Here is a 24,694-nt window from a genome sequence, read left to right on the forward strand (position 1 = left end):
GTTGAAGCTGAAAGTCCAATACTTTGGCCACCTGATGCGAAGAGCTGACTCACTGGAAAAAACTGATGCTGGGAAAGATTGAGGCCAGGAGGAGAAGGGGACAACAGAGGATGACATGGTTGGATGGCATCATTGACTCAGTGCACATGAGTTTGAGCAAACTCCAGGAGGTAGTGAAGGACCAAGAAGCCTGGTGCTTCAGTCCATGGGGTCACAGAGTCAGACATGACTGAGTGACTGTACAGTAACAAACCACGGCAAATTGCACTATCCTGTTTACACTTGAATTGCTTTCTGTAATTAAGTGTAACATTACGTTGGAGAAGGAAATGGCAACCCACTCCAGTATTCTTGCCTGGAGAATCCCATGGACAGAGGAGCCTGGTGGGCCATGGTCCATAGGGTCGCAGACAGTCAGACACAACTGAAGCGACTAAGCCCGCACATAATATTAAGTATTTGAGGAGTTTTGTTTTCAAAGATCTCATCAAGTTGTTAAAAGTACAGGTATTTTCCAGAAAGTAAATACATTTTTTTGTAAATATCAGATTTCTAATTGTCAATTGAGGGACCTCTTCTCCATCCTCCTTCTGCTTGTAACCTCTGCTCAGCATTTGTCACATTTTTCAAAACTCTTCTCTTGCTTCTTAAATCATCACTTTTGACTGTTTCTTCTCCATCGTTTTTATTATCTCTTCTTCTATCTAACTGTTTCTAGTTCCCGGGGATTTTTCCCCCTCATCCTCTTGAACTCTTACCTATTTTCTGGATAATCTTATCCCTTTCCATGATTTCAGTTAGTGTCTGTAGGCTAGTCACTCCACAGGTCTGTATGGAATTCTATTTTTCATTCCTTCCCTAAATCCAGTTAATAATAGTAACTGTAACTTGTGAAGAGTTCTCTTTTCTCATTACTGGAATTTTTTTCCTATATAAAATCAGAGTTAACAACAAAAATCTATTGGTCATGTTACTTACCTATTTTAATCACTTTTAACTTCTTGTTATCTTGTTGTCTATAGAATAAAATCCAGACTCTTTTATCTAGCAAACGAGACTACTACCATTGTTCTTCAGACTAACTAGCCACTTTCCTCACAATTGTTAATACTAAAACTTCTCAGCTCTGTGCCTTTACGCGTTATAGTTCCTTCCTGCAACTTCTCTGTAAATGTCATCCTCCCCACACCTTCTTTATGCCTCTAGCATGGGAAGAATGGTAGTACTCGGATATTAGTTGTGCTTCTAAGACACATTCATATGTCTTTAGTACCATTTACCATGTTGTATAGTACATTGTTTCTTTACTTAAATCATCACTAGCATAATTATACTGTGAGTCACTAATCAAGTAAGTATTAAACTTGAATTTAAGTTGTCCATCAGTATCTGATGAGATTTTGAGATGTTAGCTAAATTTACTCCTCTCTCTTCTGAACTTAGAACTGTCTAAGACAAACAAGAGTCAGACGGGTATCTAATGCCAGCTCTATCTCTGATAGAGATGAAGTGAAGTCAACTTGGATCTGAGCAGTGATGGCTGATAACACGACTGGCCATGGCACCAAACATCTCTCGCCTCCACACGTCCTCATAATTAACAATCCGACCTCTGAAAACTGATCTTGGTTCAGTGTGAAAATAGAATCAAAATTGAAGAAAAACGCTTACAAATATTCCTAAAATGTTTACTGTACCACAGCAGGATCAAACAACAAGACAGGGCCTATTATAGTCATAGGCCTGCAAGTAGCTTCCTCACTAATGTAAAATCTGTGGCTTTGTTTTAAACTTGAAACACTTCTGAGAGTAGGTTTCTCTTTTTGACATTAAAATAATGGTTATCAATGAATAATGTCATAAAAATTGTTATATGTCATTGACTGCTTTAAATTGAGCTTTAAATCTTTAGCTTTTATGGCCTTTGATTAAATGTTTTTTCATCTCAACTTCCAGTAAAATTGTCATTGCATTTAAACTTTTTACCCATTAAATGTTAACCTGTTGGTTAAAATTTCTGTTGGGGAGTGTGTGACAATAATAAAATTTAGAAGTAAATGTTGTTGCTAAATTTTTTGTAATTAAAAAAAATCATCAGTAGGTTCTTAGACTGTATTTTTTCTTTACAGAGTAGCCTACTGAAATGTATAATTTCATTATTGCAAGTTAGGATAACTTGATAACAAATTAGATAACTTTATCTTCTGATAAAATAATGAACATCTTTCCTAATTAAAAATAGTCATTTCTTTTATCAGGAAGAAAGGTGATGAAATTGAGGTTATCTTTACTTATTTCATAATTAAGTAACAAATATTTCATGCAAAAAGCCTTTGAATCTCAGAATAAACAGTCTGTATTATTATGTTTTATAACAAGACAACTAACTGAATGTGTCATATGATGTAGTCCCTTACACTTTGAAGCAATAGATGGGACAACTCCAAGCAAGCATACACTTTATGAAATGCGCTGCTACTTGCAAATGGCCTGTTTGAGATTATGCATGATCCCTTTCAAGTGTTCTTATGTTCACTAATTCATTATTATGAACTCTTTTATTTTCACTTCTGCCATGCTTCTTAAGAAGAAAGAATTTCACAGTGTACACTTATTATTATTTTCCAGTTGAAGATGAAGTTGAAGCTGAAAGGGTTCTTTTTTCCTATGGCTATGGTGCTAATGTTCCCACAACAGCCAAAAGACGACTAAAGCAAAGGTAAGATCAATATATATTTGTTTACTTATCTAGTCAAGCTAGATGTAATTACGTTCTGCTTTTTGATAATGTACTAAGTGGAGTGACAAAGTTACTGTATTTCTTCTTATGCATAAATATTACATTGCTCATGAAACATAGCATAGTAAGTAATAATCATGCCTTTCATGTATTTTTAAGTAGACTGTAAGTGTACATTAGAATTTTCCTCGAATTGGATTCAGTGATAATGGCAGCATTTAAATTTTTTCAGGTTAAAATTAGCAAATGTGTTTCCTTTGTTCCCTTGTTTCATATTCGACTGCATACATTCCTTGACTTATACTTGAAAGAGAGAGAGAGAAAGACAGAGAGAGAGATAGAGAGCTAGCATATATGCACTACTCACTCAGTAGAGTCTGACTCTCTGCAACCCCATGGACTATAGCCCACCAGGCTCCTCTGTCCATGGGGTTTTCCAGGCAAGAATACTGGAGTGAGTTGCCATTTCCTCCCCAGGGGATCTTCCCGACCCAGGGATCAAAACCGTGGGTCCTATGACTCCTACATTGCAGGAGGATTCTTTTACTGCTGAGTCATCAGGAAAGCCCAGCAGATACATTGTGACTGAAAATATAAAAGACTTTATGAAGACCAAGAAAATTTTTAGAAGATCCACTAGTTATTTTGTGAAATCCTATTTATTTAAAGTATACCAAGAGAAAATTGTACCTATATTAATTGCTTTTCTAGTTGACCTAACTCCTTTCTCCCACCTAAATTCATCCTGCTTTGCAAAAAGAGTCCCATTTGCTACCATAACAAATCTAAATGTTTCTATCAGACTGCTGAGCCCTTCCATGTAGCTCTACTTCTCCAGCCTTATTTGTCTCTCTACCCAAAATGATGGTAGTATATCTCCCTGCCTATAAGCATCTATTTTCCATGTAACCACATAACAAGCATTTGTCTTTATCTCGCTAGCTGTTATTCCTATATTGCTTCCCCAGCCAGATGGAAAGATCCTCAAGGTCAGCAAGTACACCTTATTCTTGTTTATTCTCCATTGTTTCTACCCAGCATGGTGTGAGATAGCTAACAGCATTGTCTCTTCATCTGAGTATTTGAGGATTCAAAGCTGCTTGTTTATCTGTTTTTGTATGAATTGATTTAAACATTTAGAGACATTACATATTAAGTAAGAAAAGGAATTAATCTTAACTCTAATACTTCTATAGAAGCTTTGGCTCAGAAGATAACATGTCTTTATGGCTATCAAAAGTGATGTAAGATACAGGTCATTTTATGAGAGGTAACAAAAAGATGCTTAGAACTTGTGTTTTCCTACTAGTTACACTAAATAGATCAAGGATAGTTGACTACTAGATAAAAAATTGTAGCTGGAATGGTTAATTCTGTTTAGTGAAGATGCAAGTATTTCTAAATTATGTATTATTTGAAAAATTGGGTGTAATCCCATTCCATTCACATTCTTCCCCGAGTCCCTCCAAGTTCACTAAGGGTGACCTAGGATAATTTGTCATTTTCATAGTATCTCTGTATTTGAAGATTATAATGCCAGGGGAAAAATAGAAAAGTAATTTTATGGGCAAGCAACTTTTTTTTTTATCAGTGGCAAATGATTGGTAAAATGCTAAAAATTGAAATTTGAAGGAAAAAGTCCATAATCATCTTTATTTTAGAATCCAGTTCCTTCACATGCATCTTGTTCACAAGGAAGAAAAAATTTTCTCTTGTAAGATTTCTTTCGGTAGCCCCAAATGCTGAGTTATTCTAAAATTGAAAACAATTATTACTATTACCTTAATATTTTTTTTTGGAATTTCCAAAACAGATGTTGATTTCTTACTATTTAGACTGGAAATATAAGGAACCATAACTGATTCATATTCTGCATAATCTTAACTGTCTGTCCAAATATTTCTAAAGATTTTATCACTGAGCTATCTATGTGCCTTGAACAAGTGCCTAATGGGCATGCTATTAATACCTCCTACCAGCTGGTGCCAGGCATTCTTCTCATGATGAACCAGAGGGTTATTTTGAGGAAGTGCTTCTCAGGTCATCTAAATGGAGTGAAGGGAAAGTAAGTCTGGAGAGCCAAAGAGGACATTTATGCATTCCTTTTCCCATTCATTCAACAACTTTTACTGAGTACCTACTGTACGCACAAAGTTGACCCGTGGCAAAGAAAATCCCTTTTGAGGATCTGATGCATTTCTGAAGTTCGCAAAGTCCTTATTTGATTTCCTAATGGATATTTGTAAAGAAGTAAATGGCTTTGTGCTTTAGGTTTAATTTATTTAAGATTGTTGTATGGCAGAAACCAATACAGCATTGTAAAGAAGTTATCCTCCAGTCCAAAAAAAAAAAAAGATGAAAGCAATATAATCTTCTAGAAAATTTATATTTAATTCATCACATTTGAAATTAAAACAATGGAAGCTTAAGGTGACTTATAAAATAACAGAATGGCCAATGAAATATTTGCATAACAAAATTTCCATTATACATCAGCCCATAACAAAGTGTATTGAAACTTCAAAGGAGCTTGTTTCACATCTGCTATACAATATACCCCATTCATACAGTGTTTGATTTGAAATCTCATATATTCAACAACCAATTCCCTGGTTAGCTTCGTGGTAAAGAATCCGTCTAACAAAGCAGGAGATGCAAGTTCGATCCCTGGATAGGGAAGATCCTCTGGAGAAGGAAGTGGCAGCCCTCTCCAGTGTTCTTGCCTGGGAAATCCCATGAACAGAGGAGCCTGGCAAGCCACATTCCAATGGGTTGCAAGAGAGTCAGACACAACTTGGGGACTTAACAACAATATTCAACAACCAATTTAGGTATTTCAGGGTAGCACTTAATTGGAGGGGGTTTCTGATTATAAAAATAATACATGTTTATTTTAGAATATTAGTAAAATTACCAGTAATCCTGCTATCCAAAGATAACCATTCAAAAATGTATACAGATAGATATATTTTTCTGAATATTTATGGTGTTATTGTATGTAACTTAAAAGTTTAACTTTTTGTCTTCTAATTTTACCCTGAACATTTTCTTATATCATTGGATATTCTTCAAAAAGATAAATTTTAATGGTTATTCAAAACTTTAGTTTGTAGGCCTTCTGTTTTTGAGTGCCATATTGCTGTTAGTAAATTGACAAGTCACTGAAAATTTTCACTAGTTACCTATTGCCACTTAAGGCATATTATGAAATTAAAATGAGAAAATGGATGCAAAGTTCATCACAGTGAATGCCTGGCATCAAGTAGATGTTCAAGTGAAGTTTGTTATGTTAGTTAATGTTTCTTAAAATAAATTGATCAAACCATTGATTTTAGAGATAAAGCCAGTGTTCCAAAAATGCTGGTGAGGCATAATTTGAATTTTCATTTAAAACAATTTTGTCTTATTGTAATGAGACCCTCTTGAAGTAATTAGTAGAAACAACCCCTGGACATGAAACTCGTTTAGAGATTCACATTCTTTGATATAAGTCAGTTTCTTAAAACATAGATCATAATGGCAGTTTCCCATAAAGAAGTGACAAAACTAACATTTCAAAATTAGTTTGAAAAATAAATTACAGAAATGTATCCTAAATGCATTATAATTGTTAAATAAGGTTGCTCTCAGTTTGAATTTTCAAGAGAGATATGAGCAATAACTATTGTATTAAGCTTTCTGGGTCAAAGTCATGAAAAGTTAAAAGGGCTTAGACAATTAAAGCAGATTAAAATAAAATAAGCTCTTCTTGACTTGACTAAACTTGAAAATCTGAAGTAATGTTTTTGTTTCGGTCATGATTGTTTTGAAAATAGCAAACAAGATTTTCTGGTTACATGTTTTGGCTATGCTCTTTAGCTTGTAACACTAAATGGGCAACACCCAGGCACTAACGTGGTCCTAGTGTGTGCATCTCTTATTTGTTTTGGCAGACCTGAATGTGGAGACTTTTCTGAGGGTTTTTAAACCTTTCAAATTGCAAGATTTACTGCATACTGTTGACTTTTGTTTTAGTTTCTGTCTGGTTTTATAAAGAGCTTTAAGTTGAAACTTTCACAGTAGACTAATCTTTATAATAAAGGAAAAAATAACACAGAGGGAGCTTTTCTTTTCTCTAGCAGACTTTTGAGCATAAAGTAATTTTGTTTTCTGCTCCTTTATTCTCACATATGTGAGTTCTCATTTTTGTCCTTAGAGAAGAGTTGTGCTTATTTCTTTTGGGTTGGTTTTAGGAATAGTCCTTTAAAAAGCTACTGCTAATCAACTTGAAAGTTTAACCCTACAGAAAAACTAGAAAAAGACATAAAACTATAGGTAATCAGAATATACCACTATTTATTTAGTCCCTGTAACTTCCAAGAAAGTGGACAGTGCAGGGAGCAACCTGATGCTTTCTGAAGCTGAAATCATTCTGGCCTGTGTGCCCTTTTTTTTAACCATTTCTTCATGCCAGTTCGTGTCTGAGACAGAACTTTGACCTTCTAAAACTGAAAAAAATCAAAAAGCCAAATGTTATTTCAGAGTATGTAACTAATTAGGAGATATCTGAGTATATTCAGTTAGTTATATAAGTTTTGGTAATACTAAGTGAAGTATCCGGTATTGAAGGACTCAAGACAGAGCGTCAGTCACCCATTGTGCTTTGATAACTCAGATATGAGTAAAGGTCGATCATGTTCCTTTGGCTGGGCTATGCTTCTTTGAAATTGTGTGTGATAATCAGAAGTACTGACATCCATTGACAAATCCAAAATGGTAACTTTTATTTGGAGTCAAGAGGTGCTGAGGAAAGCTAAGAGATAACCCATGAGGAATTAATTTTAGCATATAACAGGTAAAAATTTAGTTTAAAATTTAAATACAGAACTCTACTCTGGTGGTATTAGTTTCTAGTTAATGTCAAATTTAATCTTGGTGCAGGTAAAAAGAATCACATGGCAATTATGTAATTATAAAGAAGAATTGAATGCTGTACCTACTGTAATATCCCAACAAAGAGCCTGTAAAAGCAATGCTTTCTTGAGGAGTTCAGTACTGAATAAATAAATAGCCTACCAACCAAACTTTAGCAGGAGTCATTTTCCCTGACTGTACCCCTGGTTACTCATTATAAAGAACTCACTATAAGCACTTGTTTTCATTGTACATGCATTGTAGTTAAGGAGACATAAACTCAGCTTAGTTAAGCAATTCTTCATTTTTCTTGCCTTGAATTTCAGTTAAGCTAAAATCGCGTCCTCTCTTCTGACTTCTAATATCCCAGATTTCTAAAGGCATAACATCCCATGCCTTATGATGTTCCACCCATAACATCAAACTACTCAGCACAGCAATATGCCACATTTAAATACTTAGGAGGTTGAAATATAGAAGCGATCACAGGTGAATTCGGCCAAAAGTTTAGGGAAGAGCTAACACTTATCCTCAAAGTCTTCCAGAAAATTTCAGAGGAAGGAGAACTCCAAAACTCATTTTGCGAGGCCACCATCACCCTGATACCAAAATCAGACGAAGATACCACAAAAAAAGACAGTTACAGGCCAATATCACTGGTGAACGTAGATGGAAAAATCCTCAACAAAGTTCTAGCAAACAGAATCTAACAACAAATTAAAAAGATCATATATCATGATCAAGTGGACTTTATCCCAGGGATGCAAGGACTCTTTAATATATACAAATTAATCAATGTGATGCACCATATTAACAAATTAAAAGATAAAACCATATGATCATCTCAATTGATACAGAGAAAGCTTTCAACAAAATTCAACACCCATTTATAATTTAAAAAAAAAAACCTCTGCAGAAAGTAGGCATAGAAGGAACATAACTCAACATAATATACTCTTTGTAACAGCATGGACTACAGGGCGCCAGGCTTCCCTGTGCATCACCAACTCCTGGAGCCTGCTCAAACTCATGTCCAGCAAGTCAGTGATGCTATCCAACCATCTCATTCTCTGTCATCCCCTTCTCCTCCTGCCTTCATTAGGGTCTTTTCCAAAGAGTCAGCTCTTCACATAAGGTAGCCAAAGTATTGGAGCTTCAGCTTCAGCATCAGTCCTTCCAATGAATATTCAGGACTGATTTCTTTTATCATTGACTGGTCTGATCTCCTTGCTGTACAAGGGAGTCTCAGGAGGCTACTCCAACACCAGCATCAATTCTTTGGTGCTCATCTTTCTTTATGGTCCAACTTTCACATATATACATGACTACTGGAAAAACCATAGCTTTGGCTAGATGAACCTTTGTCAGCAAAGTAATGTCTCTGCTTTTTAATACGTTATCTAGGTTGGTCATAGCTTTTCATCCAAGGAGCAAGCATCTTTTAATTTCATGACTTGAGTCACCATCTGCAGTGATTTTGGAGCCCAAGAAAAAGTCTCACTCTTTCCATTGTTTCCCCATCTATTGGCCATGAAGTGGTGGGACCAAATGCCATGATCTTCACTTTTTGAATGTTGAGTTTTAAGCCAGCTTTTCACTCTCTTCTTTCACTTTCATCAAGAGGCTCTTTAGTTCCTCTTCACTTTCTGCCATAAGAGTGGTGTCATCTGCATATCTGAGGTTATTGATATTTCTCCTGAAAATCTTGATTCCAACCTGTACTTCTTCCAGCCTGACATTTCGCATGATGTACTCTGCATATAAGTTAAATAAGCAGTGTGACAATATACAGCTTTGACGTACTCCTTTCCCAGTTTGAAGTCAGTCTATTGTTCCATGTCTGGTTCTAACTGTTGCTTCTTGACCTGCATACAGGTTTCTAAGGAGGAAGGTAAGGTGATCTGGTATTCCCATCTTTTTAAGAATTTTCCACAGTTTGTTGTGATCCATACAGTCAAAGGCTTTAGCATAGTCAATGAAGCAGAAGTAGAGGTTTTTCTGGAACTCTCTTGCTTTTTCTATGATCCAGCAGATGTTGGCAATTTGATCTCTGGTTCCTCTGCCTTTTCTGGGGCTTCCCTGGTAGCTCAGAGGGTAAAGCATCTGCCTGCAATGCGGGGTACCTGGGTTCAATCTCTGGGTCAGAAAGATCCCCTGGAGAAGGAAATGGCAACCCACTCCAGTATTATTGCCTGGAAAATCCCATGGATAGAGAACCCTGGTGGGCCACAGTCCATGGGGTCGCAAAGAGTCGGACACAACTGAGCAACTTCACTTTCTTTCGTTCCTCTGCCTTTTCTAAATCCAGCTTGAACATCTGGACGTTCTTGGTTCACATACTATTGAAGCCTAGCTTGGAGAATTTTGAGCATTACTTGCTTGCGTGTGAGATGAGTGCAATTGTGCAGTAGTTTGAGCATTCTTCGGCATTGCCTTTCTTTGGGATTGGAATGAAAACTGACCTTTTCTAGTCCTATCGCCACTGCCAGGTTTTCCAAATTTGCTGGCATATTGATCACAGCACTTTCACAGCATCATCTTTTAGGATTTGAAATAGCTCAGCTGGAATTCCATCACCTCCACTAGTTTTGCTTATAGTGATGCTTCCTAAGGCCCACTTGACTTCACGTACCAGGATGTCTGGCTCTAGGTGAGTGATCACACCATCATGGTCATCTAGGTCATGAAGATCTTTTTTGTATAGTTCTTCTGTGTATTCTTGCCACCTCTTCTTAACATCTTCTGCTTCTGTTAGGTCCATAACATTTCTGTCCTCTATTGTGCCCACCTTTGCATGAAATGTTCCCTTGATATCTCCAAGTCCCTTATCATATTATTATATGTATTTTGAATTTTTTTATTTATTTTTGGCTGCCCAGGCTCTTTGTTGCTATGCATGGACTTTCTCTAGCTGCAGCGAATGGGAGCTACTCTTCATTGTGGTGCACGGGCTTCTCATTGAGGTGGCATCTATGTTGTGCAACACGGGTTCTAGAGCTCACAGGCTTCAGTAGTGATAGCATGTGGGCTTATTTGCTCCATGACTTGTGGGATCTTCTTGGACCAGGGATTGAACCCATGTCATCTGCATTGGCAAGTGAATTCTTAACCACTGGACCACCAAGGAAGTCCCTCTTTTCACTTTCTTGATGGTGTCTTTTGAAGCACACAACATTTTAATTTTGATTCAGTCCAGTTTGCTTCTTCTTTTGTCATTTGTACTTTTGGTGCCATATCTGAGGATCTTTTTCCAGATCTAAGTTCATGAAGATTTTCTTCTGTGTTTTCTTCTAAGAATTTATACTTTTAACTCTTTCGTATAAGTCTTTGATCCACTTTGAGATAATTTTTGGTATCATGAAGTAAAGGCTTTGTACCTTTTTAATGTGTCTAATAGAAAATTTAAATTGCATATGTAGCTTGTATTATATTCTGTTGGACAAAACTGGCCTAGAACAGTGGTCTCCAAACTTTTTGATATGAATCCCTATTAGGGGGAAATAACTGAGGATGTACTCAAGCAGATTATATGTCTGTGTGTGTATGTGTGTGTGTTTAGTTGCTCAATCGTGTCCAACTCTTTGCCACTCACATATATTTATATATACATGTATACATATATATACATATATGTTATATTCACACACTGTCACATGGAAAGTGTCTTATATACATGCTCACTCGCTTCAGTCATGTCCAACTCTTTGTGACCTCATGGGCTGTAGCCCGCCAAGCTCCTCTGCCTGTGATATTTTTCTGGCAAGAATACTGGAGTGGGTTGCCATGCCCTCCTCCAGGGGATCTTCCCAACCCGGGGATCAAACTTGCTTCTCTTGCCTCTTGTGTATTGCAACAGATTCTTTACTGCTGAGCTACTCGGGAAGCGCCAATCCATACCATACTGCTTTCAATTTTCTCCAGCAGAACATTTTTCACTTCTGCTTTTCACTCTACCCAGAATGCAGTTTCTCTCTTTTGTCACTGCATTAGTTAGTTTTCATTCTTCATTGTGGCCGTTTATATTATTTAATGTACTACTATAATTTTTTTTTTACTTGCCCATCTTCCTCAGGTGACAGTTAGCTCCTCCAGGAAGAAATTGAGAAATCCTAGTACCTAGGTAGATGATAGGTTTTTAATAAATCTTTGTTAAAAGAGAATGTTAATGATTATTTTATTGAATTAATTAATAAATATGTTTCTTCCAACTCAGCTTGCTTTTCTGCAGTCATTGATATTCATGATCCAGAGAAAAAAATACTAATTTTCTTTTTATCATTTGTTAAAAGTTTAACTGCAAGTATTATAATTATGAAAATTTTTACTTATTGTTTCTCCTGAGTGTTCTGTGTGCTTAAATATTTTATTTTTTGAAGAAAAAGTATCTCACAGTATTTTTTTATTCTTGATACTATATTCTTTTTCTTTTTTTCCTAGAACAAGGGTTGTTAAGGGCAATTTGAGAACTTTAACATAATTTCTAATAATCTGTGAGAAGATGTATTCTGATGTCCTTACTACTGACTTGGAAGTGAATTTTTAAAACATGATCAGTGGGTCAGTTGTAGACCAATTGTACCGCAGTGTCTATCATTTTCTAAACATTGGTCATAAACAGCAATATTAGCTTTCATAGTAATAGTCACAGTTGTTCCCATCAGCATCAGTTCTTAGAAAGGTTTTCTCAATAAAATAGTAGTATGAACTATCGATTGAAACACTGTAGAACACATTTCTGGGTGATTTCAAGAAACTGTAAGATACCTTCCTTCTATTTAGAGTAGATTTTTCTCCCTCAGAATCCTCCTGCCTAAAGCAGTGAAATTCAAGGTAGTGATAGCTTTGGTGTTAGGGCTTAAGCACCAGCATACCAAGAATTTCTTGAATTCAGTGGTTTGTGTTACGTGGTATTTTACATTGATAAGTGGTATCACACCATATCTGCCTAAGAGCATTAGGCAATTCCCAAACAAAACAAAAAGCTCCGAAACCAATGAGCTGTTTAATATTATTAAACTTGATGTCTTCAAGTCTTTAACTGCTTGAAAATGTTAGTAATGGGTGACCTTTGCATCTTATTATTTTTGTGCATCCTTTATTCCACTTAATCTCATCAATAACTGTTTCTGTGTAATAGTGTTTGATTGTATTCTTTATCATATACTGAACACTACACAAATATGATCCGTATGACCAACATATATTTATTAAGAAATTGCCATGTCAAAAAAGACCCTAATACTGAGTTCTTTGGGAGACAGAAAGATAAAAGAGTTGATTTAACATGTATGAAGAATGAGAAAAAGAGAATGAAAGTATGAATGAAGTGACTGCAAAGTTTTTAAATTAACCTAATAAAAAGACATAGCTAATGATATGTAATACTGATGTTTGCAAAGATGAGTCAACAGATTTAAAATGTAAACTTAACATAAAATTAGCATTAAGACTTATTTGAAGAAGATCTCTATCTTATTTTAAAGTCAGATTTTAGGGAACTTGATATATATTGGGGGACTGAGTATACAGTAGCCATAAACAACAAACTGTGGAAAATTCTTAAAGAGATGGGAATACCAGACCACCTTACCTACCTCCTGAGAAATGTGTATGCAGGTCCAAGAAGCAACAGTTAGAACTGGACATGGAACAACTGACTAGTTCCAAATCAGGAAAGGAATACATCAAGGCTGTATATTGTCACCCTGGTTATTTAACTTATATGCAGAGTACATCATGAGAAATGCTGGGCTGGAGGAAGCACAAGCTGGAATCAAGATTGCGGGGAGAAATATCAATAACATGACACCACCCTTATGGCAGAAAGTGAAGAAGAACTAAAGAGCCTCTTATGAAAGTGAAAGAAGAGAGTGAAAAAGCTGGCTTAAAATTCAATATTCAGAAAACTAAGATGATGGCATCCAGTCCCATCACTTCATGGCAAATAGATGGGGAAACAATGGAAACAGTGAGAGACTTTGTTTTGGCGGGCTCCAAAATCACTGCAGATGGTGACTCCAGCCATGAAGTTAAAAGATGCTTGCTCCTTAGAAGAAAAGCAATGATCAACCTAGACAGCATATTACAAAGCAGAGACAATACTTTGCTGAAAAAGGTCCGTCTAGCCAAAGCTATGGTTTTTCTAGTAGTCATGTATGGATGTGAGAGTTGGACTATAAAAAAAGCTGAGCACTGAAGATGCTTTTGAACTGTGTTTGTTGGAGAAGACTCTTGAGAGTCCCATGGACTGCAAGGAGATCCAACCAGTCCATCCTCAAGCAAATCAATCCTGAATATTCATTGGAAGAACTGATGCTGAAGCTGAAACTCCAACACTTTGGCCACTTAATGTGAAGAACTGATTCTTTGGAAAAGACCCTGATGCTGGCAAAGACTGAGGGCAAGAGGAGAAGGGGTCAACAGAGGATGAGATGGTTGGATGGCATCACTGACACAATGGACATGAGTTTGAGTAAACTCTGGGAGTTGGTGATGGACAAGGAAGCCTGGCATGCTACAATGCATAGGGTTGCAAAGAGTCGGACACGATTGAGCGACTAAACTTAACTAAACTGCAAATACCTTAAAAATCAATAAAGGAAGAAAGTAAATGAGTGATTCCCTCAGACTGAACAGGGAGGAAAGGGAGTAATGCTAATGGATACACATTTTTTTTGAGTGGGGAGGAGTAATGACAATATTCTAAAACTAAATTATAGTGATAGTTGTACAACTCTAAATATACTAAAAGCTATTGAATTGTTTAAATTGATGGGATTTATGGTATTGTAAATTACATATCAAGGAAATTTTATGTTGGTAAAGCTGTTTTTTTTTGTGAAAAATGATTGTCAGGCACAGAAAGACTGTGTGTTTTCCATCTCTAACTTCAGTTGGTTATTAAGGCAAAGTTTTAGGCGTCGCAAGGATAGAAAGTCAGATATGAGCATACCTAAGTGAGCTACCCAGTTCACTGTATAACAAAAGAACTCATCATTTGGAATAACAGGTTCTTAGAAATAGTAATATAGGGTGATATTTAGCAATTTTTTTCCAGAGTTTTGTATGAATTCCTTTTTCTGATGTTCAGTTCAGTTCAGTTCAGTCACTCAGTCGTGTCCGACTCTTTGCGACCCCATGGACTGCAACACGCCAGGCCTCCCTGTCCATCACCAACTCCTGGAGTTTACCCAAACCCATGCCCATCGAGTCGGTGATGCCATCCAGCCATTTCATCCTCTGTCGTCCCCTTCTCCTCCTCCCCCAATCCCTCCCAGCATCAGGGTCTTTTCCAATGAGGCAGCTCTTCGCATGAGGTAGCCAAAGTATTGGAGTTTCAGCTTCAGCATCAGTCCTTCCAATGAACACCCAGGACTGATCTCCTTTAGGATGGACTGGTTGGATCTCCTTGCAGTCCAAGGGATTCTCAAGAGTCTTCTCCCACACCACAGTTCAAAAGCATCAGTTTTTCGGTGCTCAGCTTTCTTCACAGTCCAACTCTCACATCCATATATGACCACTGGAAAAACCATAGCCTTGACCAGACGGACCTTTGTTGGCAAAGTAATGTCTCTGCTTTTTAATATGCTATCTAAGTTGGTCATAACTTTCCTTCCAAGGAGTAAGCCTCTTTTAATTTCATGGCTGCAGTCACCCATCTGCAGTGATTTTGGAGCCCAAAAAATAAAGTCTGACACTGTTTCCACTGTTTCCCCATCTATTTCCCATGAAGTGAAGGGACCGGATGCCATGATCTTAGTTTTCTGAATGCTAAGCTTTAAGCCAACTTTTTCACTCTCCTCTTTCACTTTCATCAAGAGGCTTTTTAGTTCCTCTTCACTTTCTGCCATAAGGGTGGTGTCATCTGCATATCTGAGGTTATTGATATTTCTCCCGGCAGTCTTGATTCCAGCTTGTGCTTCTTCCAGCCAAACATTTCTCATGATGTACTGTGCATATAAGTTAAATAAGCAGGGTGACAATATACAGCCTTGACGTACTGCTTTTCCTATTTGGAACCAGTCTGTTGTTCCATGTCCAGTTCTAACTGATGCTTCCTGATCTGCATACAGGTTTCTCAAGAGGCAGGTCAGGTGGTCTGGTATTCCTATCTCTTTCAGAATTTTCCATAGTTTATTGTGATCCACACAGTCAAAGGCTTTGGCAGAGTCAATAAAGCAGAAATAGATGTTTTTCTGGAACTCTGTTGCTTTTTCAGTGATCCAATGGATGTTGGCAATTTGATCTCTGGTTCTTCTGCCTTTTCTAAACCAGCTTGAACGTCTGGAAGTTCACGGTTCATGTACTGTTGAAGTCTGGCTTGGAGAATTTTGAGCATTACTTTACTAGAGTGTGAGATGAGTGCAATTGTGCGGTAGTTTGAGCATTGTTTGGCATTGCCTTTCTTAGGGATTGGAATGAAAACTGACCTTTTCCAGTCCTTTGGCCACTGCCGAGTTTTCCAAATTTGCTGGCATGTTGAGTGCAGCACTTTAACAGCATCTTCTTTAGGATTTGAAATAGCTCAACTGGAATTCCATCACCTCCACTAGCTTTGTTCGTAGTGATGCTTTCTAAGGCCCACTTGACTTCACATTCCAGGATGTCTGGCTCTAGGTGAGTGATCACATCATCGTGATTATCTGGGTCGTAAAGATCTTTTTTGTACAGTTCTTCTGTGTGTTCTTGCCACCTCTTCTTAATATCTTCTGCTTCTGTTAGGTCCATACCATTTCTGTCCTTTATCGAACCCATCTAGCATGAAATGTTCCCTTGGTACCTCTAATTTAGGAAGTATTTAAAATACAATGGAATTATGTATGTCCTATAATTTGAGTTAGAACGAAAATATTTTTCTTCTTGTCATTGTAGAACGTCATGTCTTCTCAATTTCTGCAGATCTTGATGTTCTGGGATTAATGGACTAAGCTCATGGACTATGAAAATGTAGTAAATATTAAATTTTTAAGTTTCTGGAATTACAGAACAAGTCTTCTCAGCATTTTTAGCAGTTTTTTAAAGCACTGTGCCCCAGTGGCTAGGAGGAACGATTTTATAGCTGAGCTTTTTTTTTTTTTTCCATTGTGTCTTAAAAGTGGAATTCGGACATTTTTCATTTAATGTGATTTTAAATACTGAAGATTACACTCAGTAAATAAGTTGTGATGTGTGATCACAGTGTGATCTTTTAGTGATTTCTTTTAGTACAGAATCTTTACCTTTACTATTAGACATCTGTCTCTACTTTTCCTACATGTTTTCCATCTCTATTTTCAGTAGAAAAGCTTTTCAGTTGTGTTTTTTGTTATGAAATGCATTATGTTGTCTGCGGAAAACACTGATGCTTTTCAAAGTGCAAGGTTATTATTGTTTCAACTAATTGCCTTATTTGTTTGTAAAAGGGAAATTTTTATAAAAAATGGAGAATAGCTGTAAATTGCTTTCTTGCAGTCTTTTCAAGCAGATATCACAATGTAACTCTCCACTTTTATAGCAAGGGGTAGAAACTATTACTGTGATAATCAACATATCACAGTTGCATTATCATGAAGATTTTTAATGTTACTTTCAAAATTCTGAGTTGTTGGGATGTTGGTCTTCTACTGTTGACACCAGAGAATATTATTTGACTCTATATTTTTTCCTGTTAATATTTAAGTATTGTTAGGAGATGGTCAGTTTTCAAGCATACAGACACATTTTTAATGTTTGAGGTAGTAGTCCTCTTTTGTACATATTGATTTTCTTATTCCATTCTAGTGTCCACTTGGCAAGAAGAGTGCTTCAGTTACAAAAGCAAAACTCGTTGGTTTTAAAAGACCTGGACCATCAAAAGAACCAAGTAACACAGCTTTCGCAAGAGGTAAATAACCTAAACAAATGAAACACATATAAAGAATCACAGTGTTGATTATAATTCCTTGTTACTCCTTTGTGTATTTTCTGAGCAGTTTCAAAATAAGCTGTTTACTAGTACAAAATGATTTTACAGTCTATGAAAACTAACTGAATAAAGCAACTTAAAGTGTATGGTAAAACCTAAGATCAAAAAAAGAGATTAAATACCCAGACTAAATATAAATGCAGGCTAGACAGACAAAGCTTTGATTTCTGAAAATATATACTGGCAAATCAAGTTTAGCAAATTTTGGTGGTATTTTAAGTTTTAAACTAAAGCCTCATTTTTAAAATAATATTTGCTTTTTGACTTCCTCTTCTTAATGTCTTCTGCTTCTGTTAGGTCCATACTATTTCTGTCCTTTATCAAGCCTGTCTTTGCATGAAATGTTCCCTTGGTATCTCTAATTTTCTTGAAGAGTTCTCTAGTCTTTCCCATGCTATTGTTTTCCTCTATTTCTTTGCATTGATCACTGAGGAAGGCTTTCTTATCTCTCCTTGCTATTCTTTGGAACTCTGCATTCAAATGGGAATATCTTTCCTTTTCTCCTGTGCTTATTGCCAAATTCAGACTTAAATTGAAGAAAGTAGGGAAAACCAGTAGACCATTCAGGTATGACCTAAATCAAATCTCTTAGGACTATACAGTGGAAGTGAGAAATAGATTTAAGGGACTAGATCTGAAAGTGCCTGATGAACTATGGACAGAGGTTTGTGACATTGTACAGGAGACAGAGATCAAGACCATCCCCATGGAAAAGAAATGCAAAAAAGCAAAATGGCTGTCTGAGGAGGACTTACAAATAGCTGTGAAAAGAAGAGAAGGGAAAAGCAAAGGAGAAAGGCCTTCTATGTAATGTGCTTTTGATACTACAGCATTAGGAAGATCTTTATGCTCAAATTTCAAGACAAGACAGACTTCATGTGAGTGCAGTACCTAATTCATGGTTAATGTTCAGGGCAGAAGCAGTGTTGTGCTGGCCACTGGTCACATTGGCCCTCACATTGGCAGGGGTTTGAGGGATTGCTCTGATGTGTAGCATTTGCTTATGTCTCATGCATAAATATTCCTCCCGTGACTAACTTCAGGTCTCCAAAATAACATTACAGAGCACAAAGTAGAGAAAAGATGCTCAGTAGCACATATGATGCTACTAACCACACAGATACAACAGAAATGTAAACTAAAAAGCATAGATGCTAGTAAAATTAAAATTGTTGAGTATTTGAATTTTTTAATGAAGTTTGCTTTATTATGAATCTACATAATACTTAATAATAGTGATGTTTAACAACCTCCTCACAAAATTAAGAAAGCGTTACCAGCCGTCTCTCACAAACCTACAAGCCCGCTCCACCACATCACCAGCTGGAACCATGGAAGGATATATAAATAAGAGAATTACTAAAGAAGCAAATGAACCTCTTTTTGTTAGTGTATTCTAGATCCCTCATGTTTGTTTTAATTTCAGAATAACCTATCGAAAATATTTCTTTTAAAAGTACTGAAATTCCCATCTGAGTGGTTTCGCAAAAAAAAAAAAAAAAAAAAAAATAAAAGTACTGAAATTCATATAAACTTATACATATGTCTTTATATTGCTTTTTTAAAAAAAAATCTTCCTGAGTACTTAATTGAAATAAAAATTTCTAAATGGGTTCACACTCCTATAAAATTGTAGGGAAGAAGTATAAGAAATTAAGTCATTAAAGAAATACTCTTTAATGAAGTATAATTCACTTTGTCTGAAGCAGTTTTTTAAAACACTGTTGGCTTATATTAGAAAAAGATGTGAAAATATTGAAATATTTATGATATGATATGATATGATGCCTGGAATTCATGTTCCATAAAAATGTAGGGGAGGAGCTCAATAGATAATCTCAAAATGTTGATAATGATTGAAGCTTGGTGACAGGTACATATAGATTCACTATTCAGTTCTGTACTTTTGTGTGTGTTTGAAATTTTTTCATAAGACTTATAGAGAATCAGTAACCCTAAAAAGGTTTCTACTGACTGTGATATATACTTTTTCCCTTGCACTTGAAAAAAAGTATTAGAATTTGATATATTCCATGGATTTTACTTTTTCTTGCCTTACAAAACTTTTCTTTAATTGAAAAAGAATTCCATAAACTAATTAGCTGAAAAGTGATAATATTAGATTGCTTCTATACCTATTCATGATAGATGTTGAAAAAACAGGAAGGACAGTCTCTCAGGATCTGTATTCTTTTGAGTAAGTTATATATAATTAAACACATTGGAGTATCTGAGAATTAATACAGAGATGAAAATCAACTGACTAATATTTAAAATTAACATTAATTTGTATGTTATTCAAATTATATCTGAGATTATGCATAAATGAATTGTCTAAATCAAAGTGCTGAAAAATATTCAAAATGAAAACAGATACTCCTTTTATAGCAGCTTTATTGAGTCATAATTGATGTAAACTAATCTGTGCAGGTTTAATCTGTACAATGTCACTGATGTGAATAACCATGAAACCATCACCAAAACAAAGACAGTGAACAGATGTGTCACTGCCGATGTTTCCTTGTGTCCCTTGGGAATCCCTGGCCCAGCCCTCCCCACCCCCATCCTTGTCCCTAAGCCACACTGATTTGCGTTATATCACTGTAGATTAGTTTGCATTTCCTAGACTTTTATGTAAATTGAGTATATATGCATGAGCAACTGGGGAAGCCTTATGTATATAATATGCACACACTATTTTTTTTGTCTTGTCTTCTTTCATTCCGCATAATTATTTCAAGATTTGTCCACAGTCCATTCCTTTTACATTGCTGAGGAACATTCCATTGTATTAATTTACCACAGTTGTTCATCCATTCACTTCTTGATAGATATTTAGGTTATTTCTAGTTTTTAACCTATTGTCAATAAAGCTGATATGAACATCCATGTACAAGTCTTTATATAAACATATGTTTCTGTTTCTCCGGGGTAAATGCCTGGGAGTGGAATAGCTGGATTGTGTGGTAGGTATCTAATGTTTTAAGAACCTGCCAAACTGTTTTCCAAATGTTCATACTATCTATTTTCTCCACTAACAGCATATAAAAGTTCTGGTTCCTCTACATCCTTGCAATGATTTGATATGGTCAGTCTTTTTAAGTTTACCCCATTCTCATAGTGGTTTTAATTTGCATTTTCACAATGATTCATCTTTGCTCTTTGTTTCTCTTACTGGGAGAAGTGTCTGTTCAGATTTTTTGCCCATTATATCAGATTATTTTCTTATTAATGAATTTTGAGAATTGTTTGTGTATTCTAGATACAAGTCTCTTATCAGCTATATGGTTTCTACTTATTTTCTCCCACTCCATGGCCTGTCTTTCCATCTCTTAATGCTGATTTTCAAAGAGCAGAAGTTTTTATCTTGTCCATTTTTTCAGTTCACTCTTTTTAGACTGCGTTTTGTATGTTGTATCTAAAATATCTTTGCCTAACTCGTGGTTAGAGTTTTTGTCTATGTAGCCCTATAGATCTTTCATAGTTTAAATTTATGATCCATTTTTAATGCTTGTGTGGAAAGGACACAGAAGAGCCAAAAAGCTTTGAACACAATTGGAAGACCAGTACCATCTACTTTCAAGACATTATAAAGCTGCAGTAATGAAGATGATGTGGTAATGACATAAAGACAAAGATAACTGGAACAGAGAGACCAGGGACAGACTCACACATAGATTTTTAACTGATCTTCAACAAAGGTGTTCTTTATTCCTTTGTGTAAATCCAAATTTCCATCTGGCATCATATTGCTTCTGGTTGATATACTTCTTTTAACAATATTTATAAAGTAGGTCCACTGGAGATAAATTCTTTTCACTTCTGTATGTTACAAAATGTTATTTTACCTTTTTGTTGTTTGGGTTTTTTGGTCTTTTTTTTTTTTTTTTTTCACATGTCTGACTATCTATTCTCAACAAGAGTAAAGACTGAAACATATTTCTCCATCATGCTACTACAGCCAAAAATAAACTGGAAGGGTTCACTGGGTAGCCTTTCCCTTCTCCAGGGGATCTTCCCGACCCAGGGATCAAACCCAGGTCTCCCGCATTGCAGGCAGATTCTTTACCAGCTGAACCACAAGGGAAGCCCAGGAATACTGGAGTGGGTAGCCTTTCCCTTCTCAGGGGATCTTCCCGACCCAGGGATCAAACCCAGGTCTCCCGCATTGCAGGCAGATTCTCTACCAGCTGAACCACAAGGGAAGCCCAAGAATACTGGAGTGCATAGCCTTATCCCTTCTCCAGCGGATCTCCCCGACCCAGGAATAGAACTGGGGTCTCCTGCATTGCAGGCAGATTCTTTACCAGCTGAGCTATCAGGGAAGCCCTTTTCTTTTTTTACTGGGGTAAAATTCACATAACATAAAATTCACCATTCAAAATATTTTAAATTGTACAGTTCAATAGATTTTGTTATGTTTGTAATGTACAATCATCACCACTGTTTACTTCCAGAACATTCACGTCACCCAGAGAGAAACATGAACGCACTCAGTGCTCACTCCTCAGTCTCCCTTCCCTCCAGCCCCTGGAAACCTCTAATGTGCTTTCTGTCTCTATGGATTTGCCTGTTCTACATGCTTCATGTAAATAGAATCATGCAAAATGTGCCTTTGTGTGTCTGACTTCTCTCAGCATAATGTTTTCAAGGTTCATATATTAGTATGTTGCACTATCAGAACTTAATTTTTTATGGCTGAGTAATATTCCATTGTGCAAATATTTCACATTTTGTTTATCTGTTCACCAGTGGTGGACATTTATCATTTCCATCATTTGCCTATTGTAAATAGCCCTGAACGTTCATGTACATTTTTGTTTGTTTGAACACATATTTTCAGTTATGAGTGCATACCTAAGAGTGGAATTACTGGGTCACATGGTAATTCTATTAACTTTTTGAGGAACCATGGAACTGTTTTTCACAGCAACTGCACCATTTACATTCCCATCAGCAATGTTCAGGGTTCCAGTTTCTCACATTCTTGCCAATGCATATTTTCTGTTTCCTGGGTTTTTCTAAATTCTAGCCATCTTAGTGGGTGTGAAATGGTGTCTCATTGTGATTTCAATTTGTATTAACCTTATAATTAATGATGCTAAGCATTATTTTGTGTGTTTATTGGCCATTAGTATGTCTTTTTTGGAGAAATACAAGATATACCCATTTGAATGCAGAGTTCCAAAGAATAGCAGGAAAGATAAGAAAGCCTTTCCCAGTATTCAGTGCACAAAAATAGAGGAAAACAATAGCATGGGAAAGACTAGAGATCTCTTCAAGAAAATTAGAGATACCAAGGGAATATTTCATGCAAAGATGAGCTCGATAAAGGACAAAAATGGTATGGACCAAACAGAAGCAGAAGATATTAAGAAGAGGTGGCAAAAATACACAGAAGAACTATACAAAAAAGATCTTCATGACCCAAATAACCACGATGGTGTGATCACTCACCTAGAGTCAGATATCCTGGAATGTGAAGTCAAGTGGGCCTTAGAAAGCATCACTACAAACAAAGCTAGTGGAGGTGATGGAATTCCAGTTGAGCTATTTCAAATCCTAAAAGATGACGCTGTTAAAGTGCTACACTCAATATGCCAGCAAATTTGGAAAACTCAGCAGTGGCCACAGGACTGGAAAAATCAGTTTTCATTCCAATCCCAAAAGAAAGGCAATGCCAAAGAATGTTCAAACTACTGCATAACTGCGCTCATCTCACATGCTAGCAAAGTAATGCTCAAAATCCTCCAAGCCAGGCTTCAACAGTACGTGAACAGTGAATTTCCAGATGTTCAAGCTGGCTTTGGAAAAGGCAGAGGAATCTAAGATCAAATTGCCAACACAACATCCATTGGATCATAGAAAAAGCAAGAGAGTTCCAGAAAAACCCCTACTTCTGCTTCATTGACTACGCTAAAGCCTTTGACTGTGTGGATCACAACAAACTGTGGAAAATTCTGAAAGAGATGGGAATACCAGACCACCTGACCTGCCTCTTGACAAACCTATATGCAGGTCAAGAAGCAACAATTCGAACTGGACATGAAACAACTGACTGGTTCCAAATTGGGAAAGGAGTACATCAAGGCTGTATATAGTCACCCTGCTTATTTAACTTATATGCAGAGTACATCATGAGAAACGCTGGGCTGAAGAAGCACAAGCTGGAATCAAGATTGCTGGGAGAAATATCAATAACCTCAGATATGCAGATGATACCACCCTTATGGCGGAAAGTGAAATAGAACTAAAAAGCTTCTTGGTGAAAGTGAAAGAGAAGAGTTAAAAAGTTGGCTTAAAACTCAACATTCATAAAACTAGGATCATGGCATCTGGTCCCATCACTTCATGGCAAATAGATGGGGAAACAATGGAAACAGTGAGAGAATATTTTGGGGGGCTCCAAAATCATTGCAGATGGTGACTCCAGTCATGAAATTAAAAGACGCTTGCTCCTTGGAAGAAAAACTATGACCAACCTAGACAGCATATTAAAAAGCAGAGACATTACTTTGCTGACAGAGGTCCATCTAGTCAAAGCTATGGTTTCTCCAGTAGTCCTGTATGGATGTCAGACTATAAAGAAAGTGAGCACCGAAGAATTGATGCTTTCGAACTGTGGTGTTGGAGAAGACTCTGGGAGAGTCCCTCGGACTGCAAGGAGATCCAACCAGTCCATCCTAAAGGAAATCAATCCTAAATATTCATTGGAAGGACTGATGCTGAAGCTGAATCTTCAATACTTTGGCCACCTGATGCGAAGAACTAACTCATTAGAAAAGATCCTGGTGCTGGAAAAGATTGAAGGCAGGAGGAGAAGGGGATGACCGAGGATGGGTGGCATCACTGATTCAATGGACATGAGTTTGAGTAAGCTCCCGGAGTTGGTGATGAACAGGGAAGCCTAGTGTGCTGCAGTCCATCGGGGTCACAAAGAGTCAGACATGACTGAGCGACTGATCTGAAATGAGCTTTGGAGAAATGTCTACCGAAAGTCCTTGCCTATTTTTAAATTGAGTAGTTTGTCTTTTTGTTGTTGAGTCATAAATGTTCTTTATATATTTGGATATTAAATTCTTTTAGCTGTATGATTTACAAATATTTTCTCTCATTCT

General features: G+C 36.6%; 1 protein-coding gene across 5 annotated transcripts in view; it reads left to right on the forward strand.

Moving 5' to 3' along the window:
* Positions 1-24,694, forward strand: part of PIBF1 (progesterone immunomodulatory binding factor 1) — a 222,445-nt gene that overhangs the window by 135,009 nt on the left and 62,742 nt on the right. For all 5 annotated transcript variants that reach the window (XM_043891786.1, XM_043891787.1, XM_043891788.1 and 2 more), the window contains 2 exons: positions 2,629-2,719; positions 17,393-17,495. In XM_043891786.1, the coding sequence (XP_043747721.1) occupies positions 2,629-2,719; positions 17,393-17,495 (194 nt within the window). The remainder of the gene's footprint in view (positions 1-2,628; positions 2,720-17,392; positions 17,496-24,694) is intronic.

The sequence above is a fragment of the Cervus elaphus genome, chromosome 30, assembly GCF_910594005.1.
Source record: "Cervus elaphus chromosome 30, mCerEla1.1, whole genome shotgun sequence".
NCBI lineage: Eukaryota > Metazoa > Chordata > Mammalia > Artiodactyla > Cervidae > Cervus > Cervus elaphus.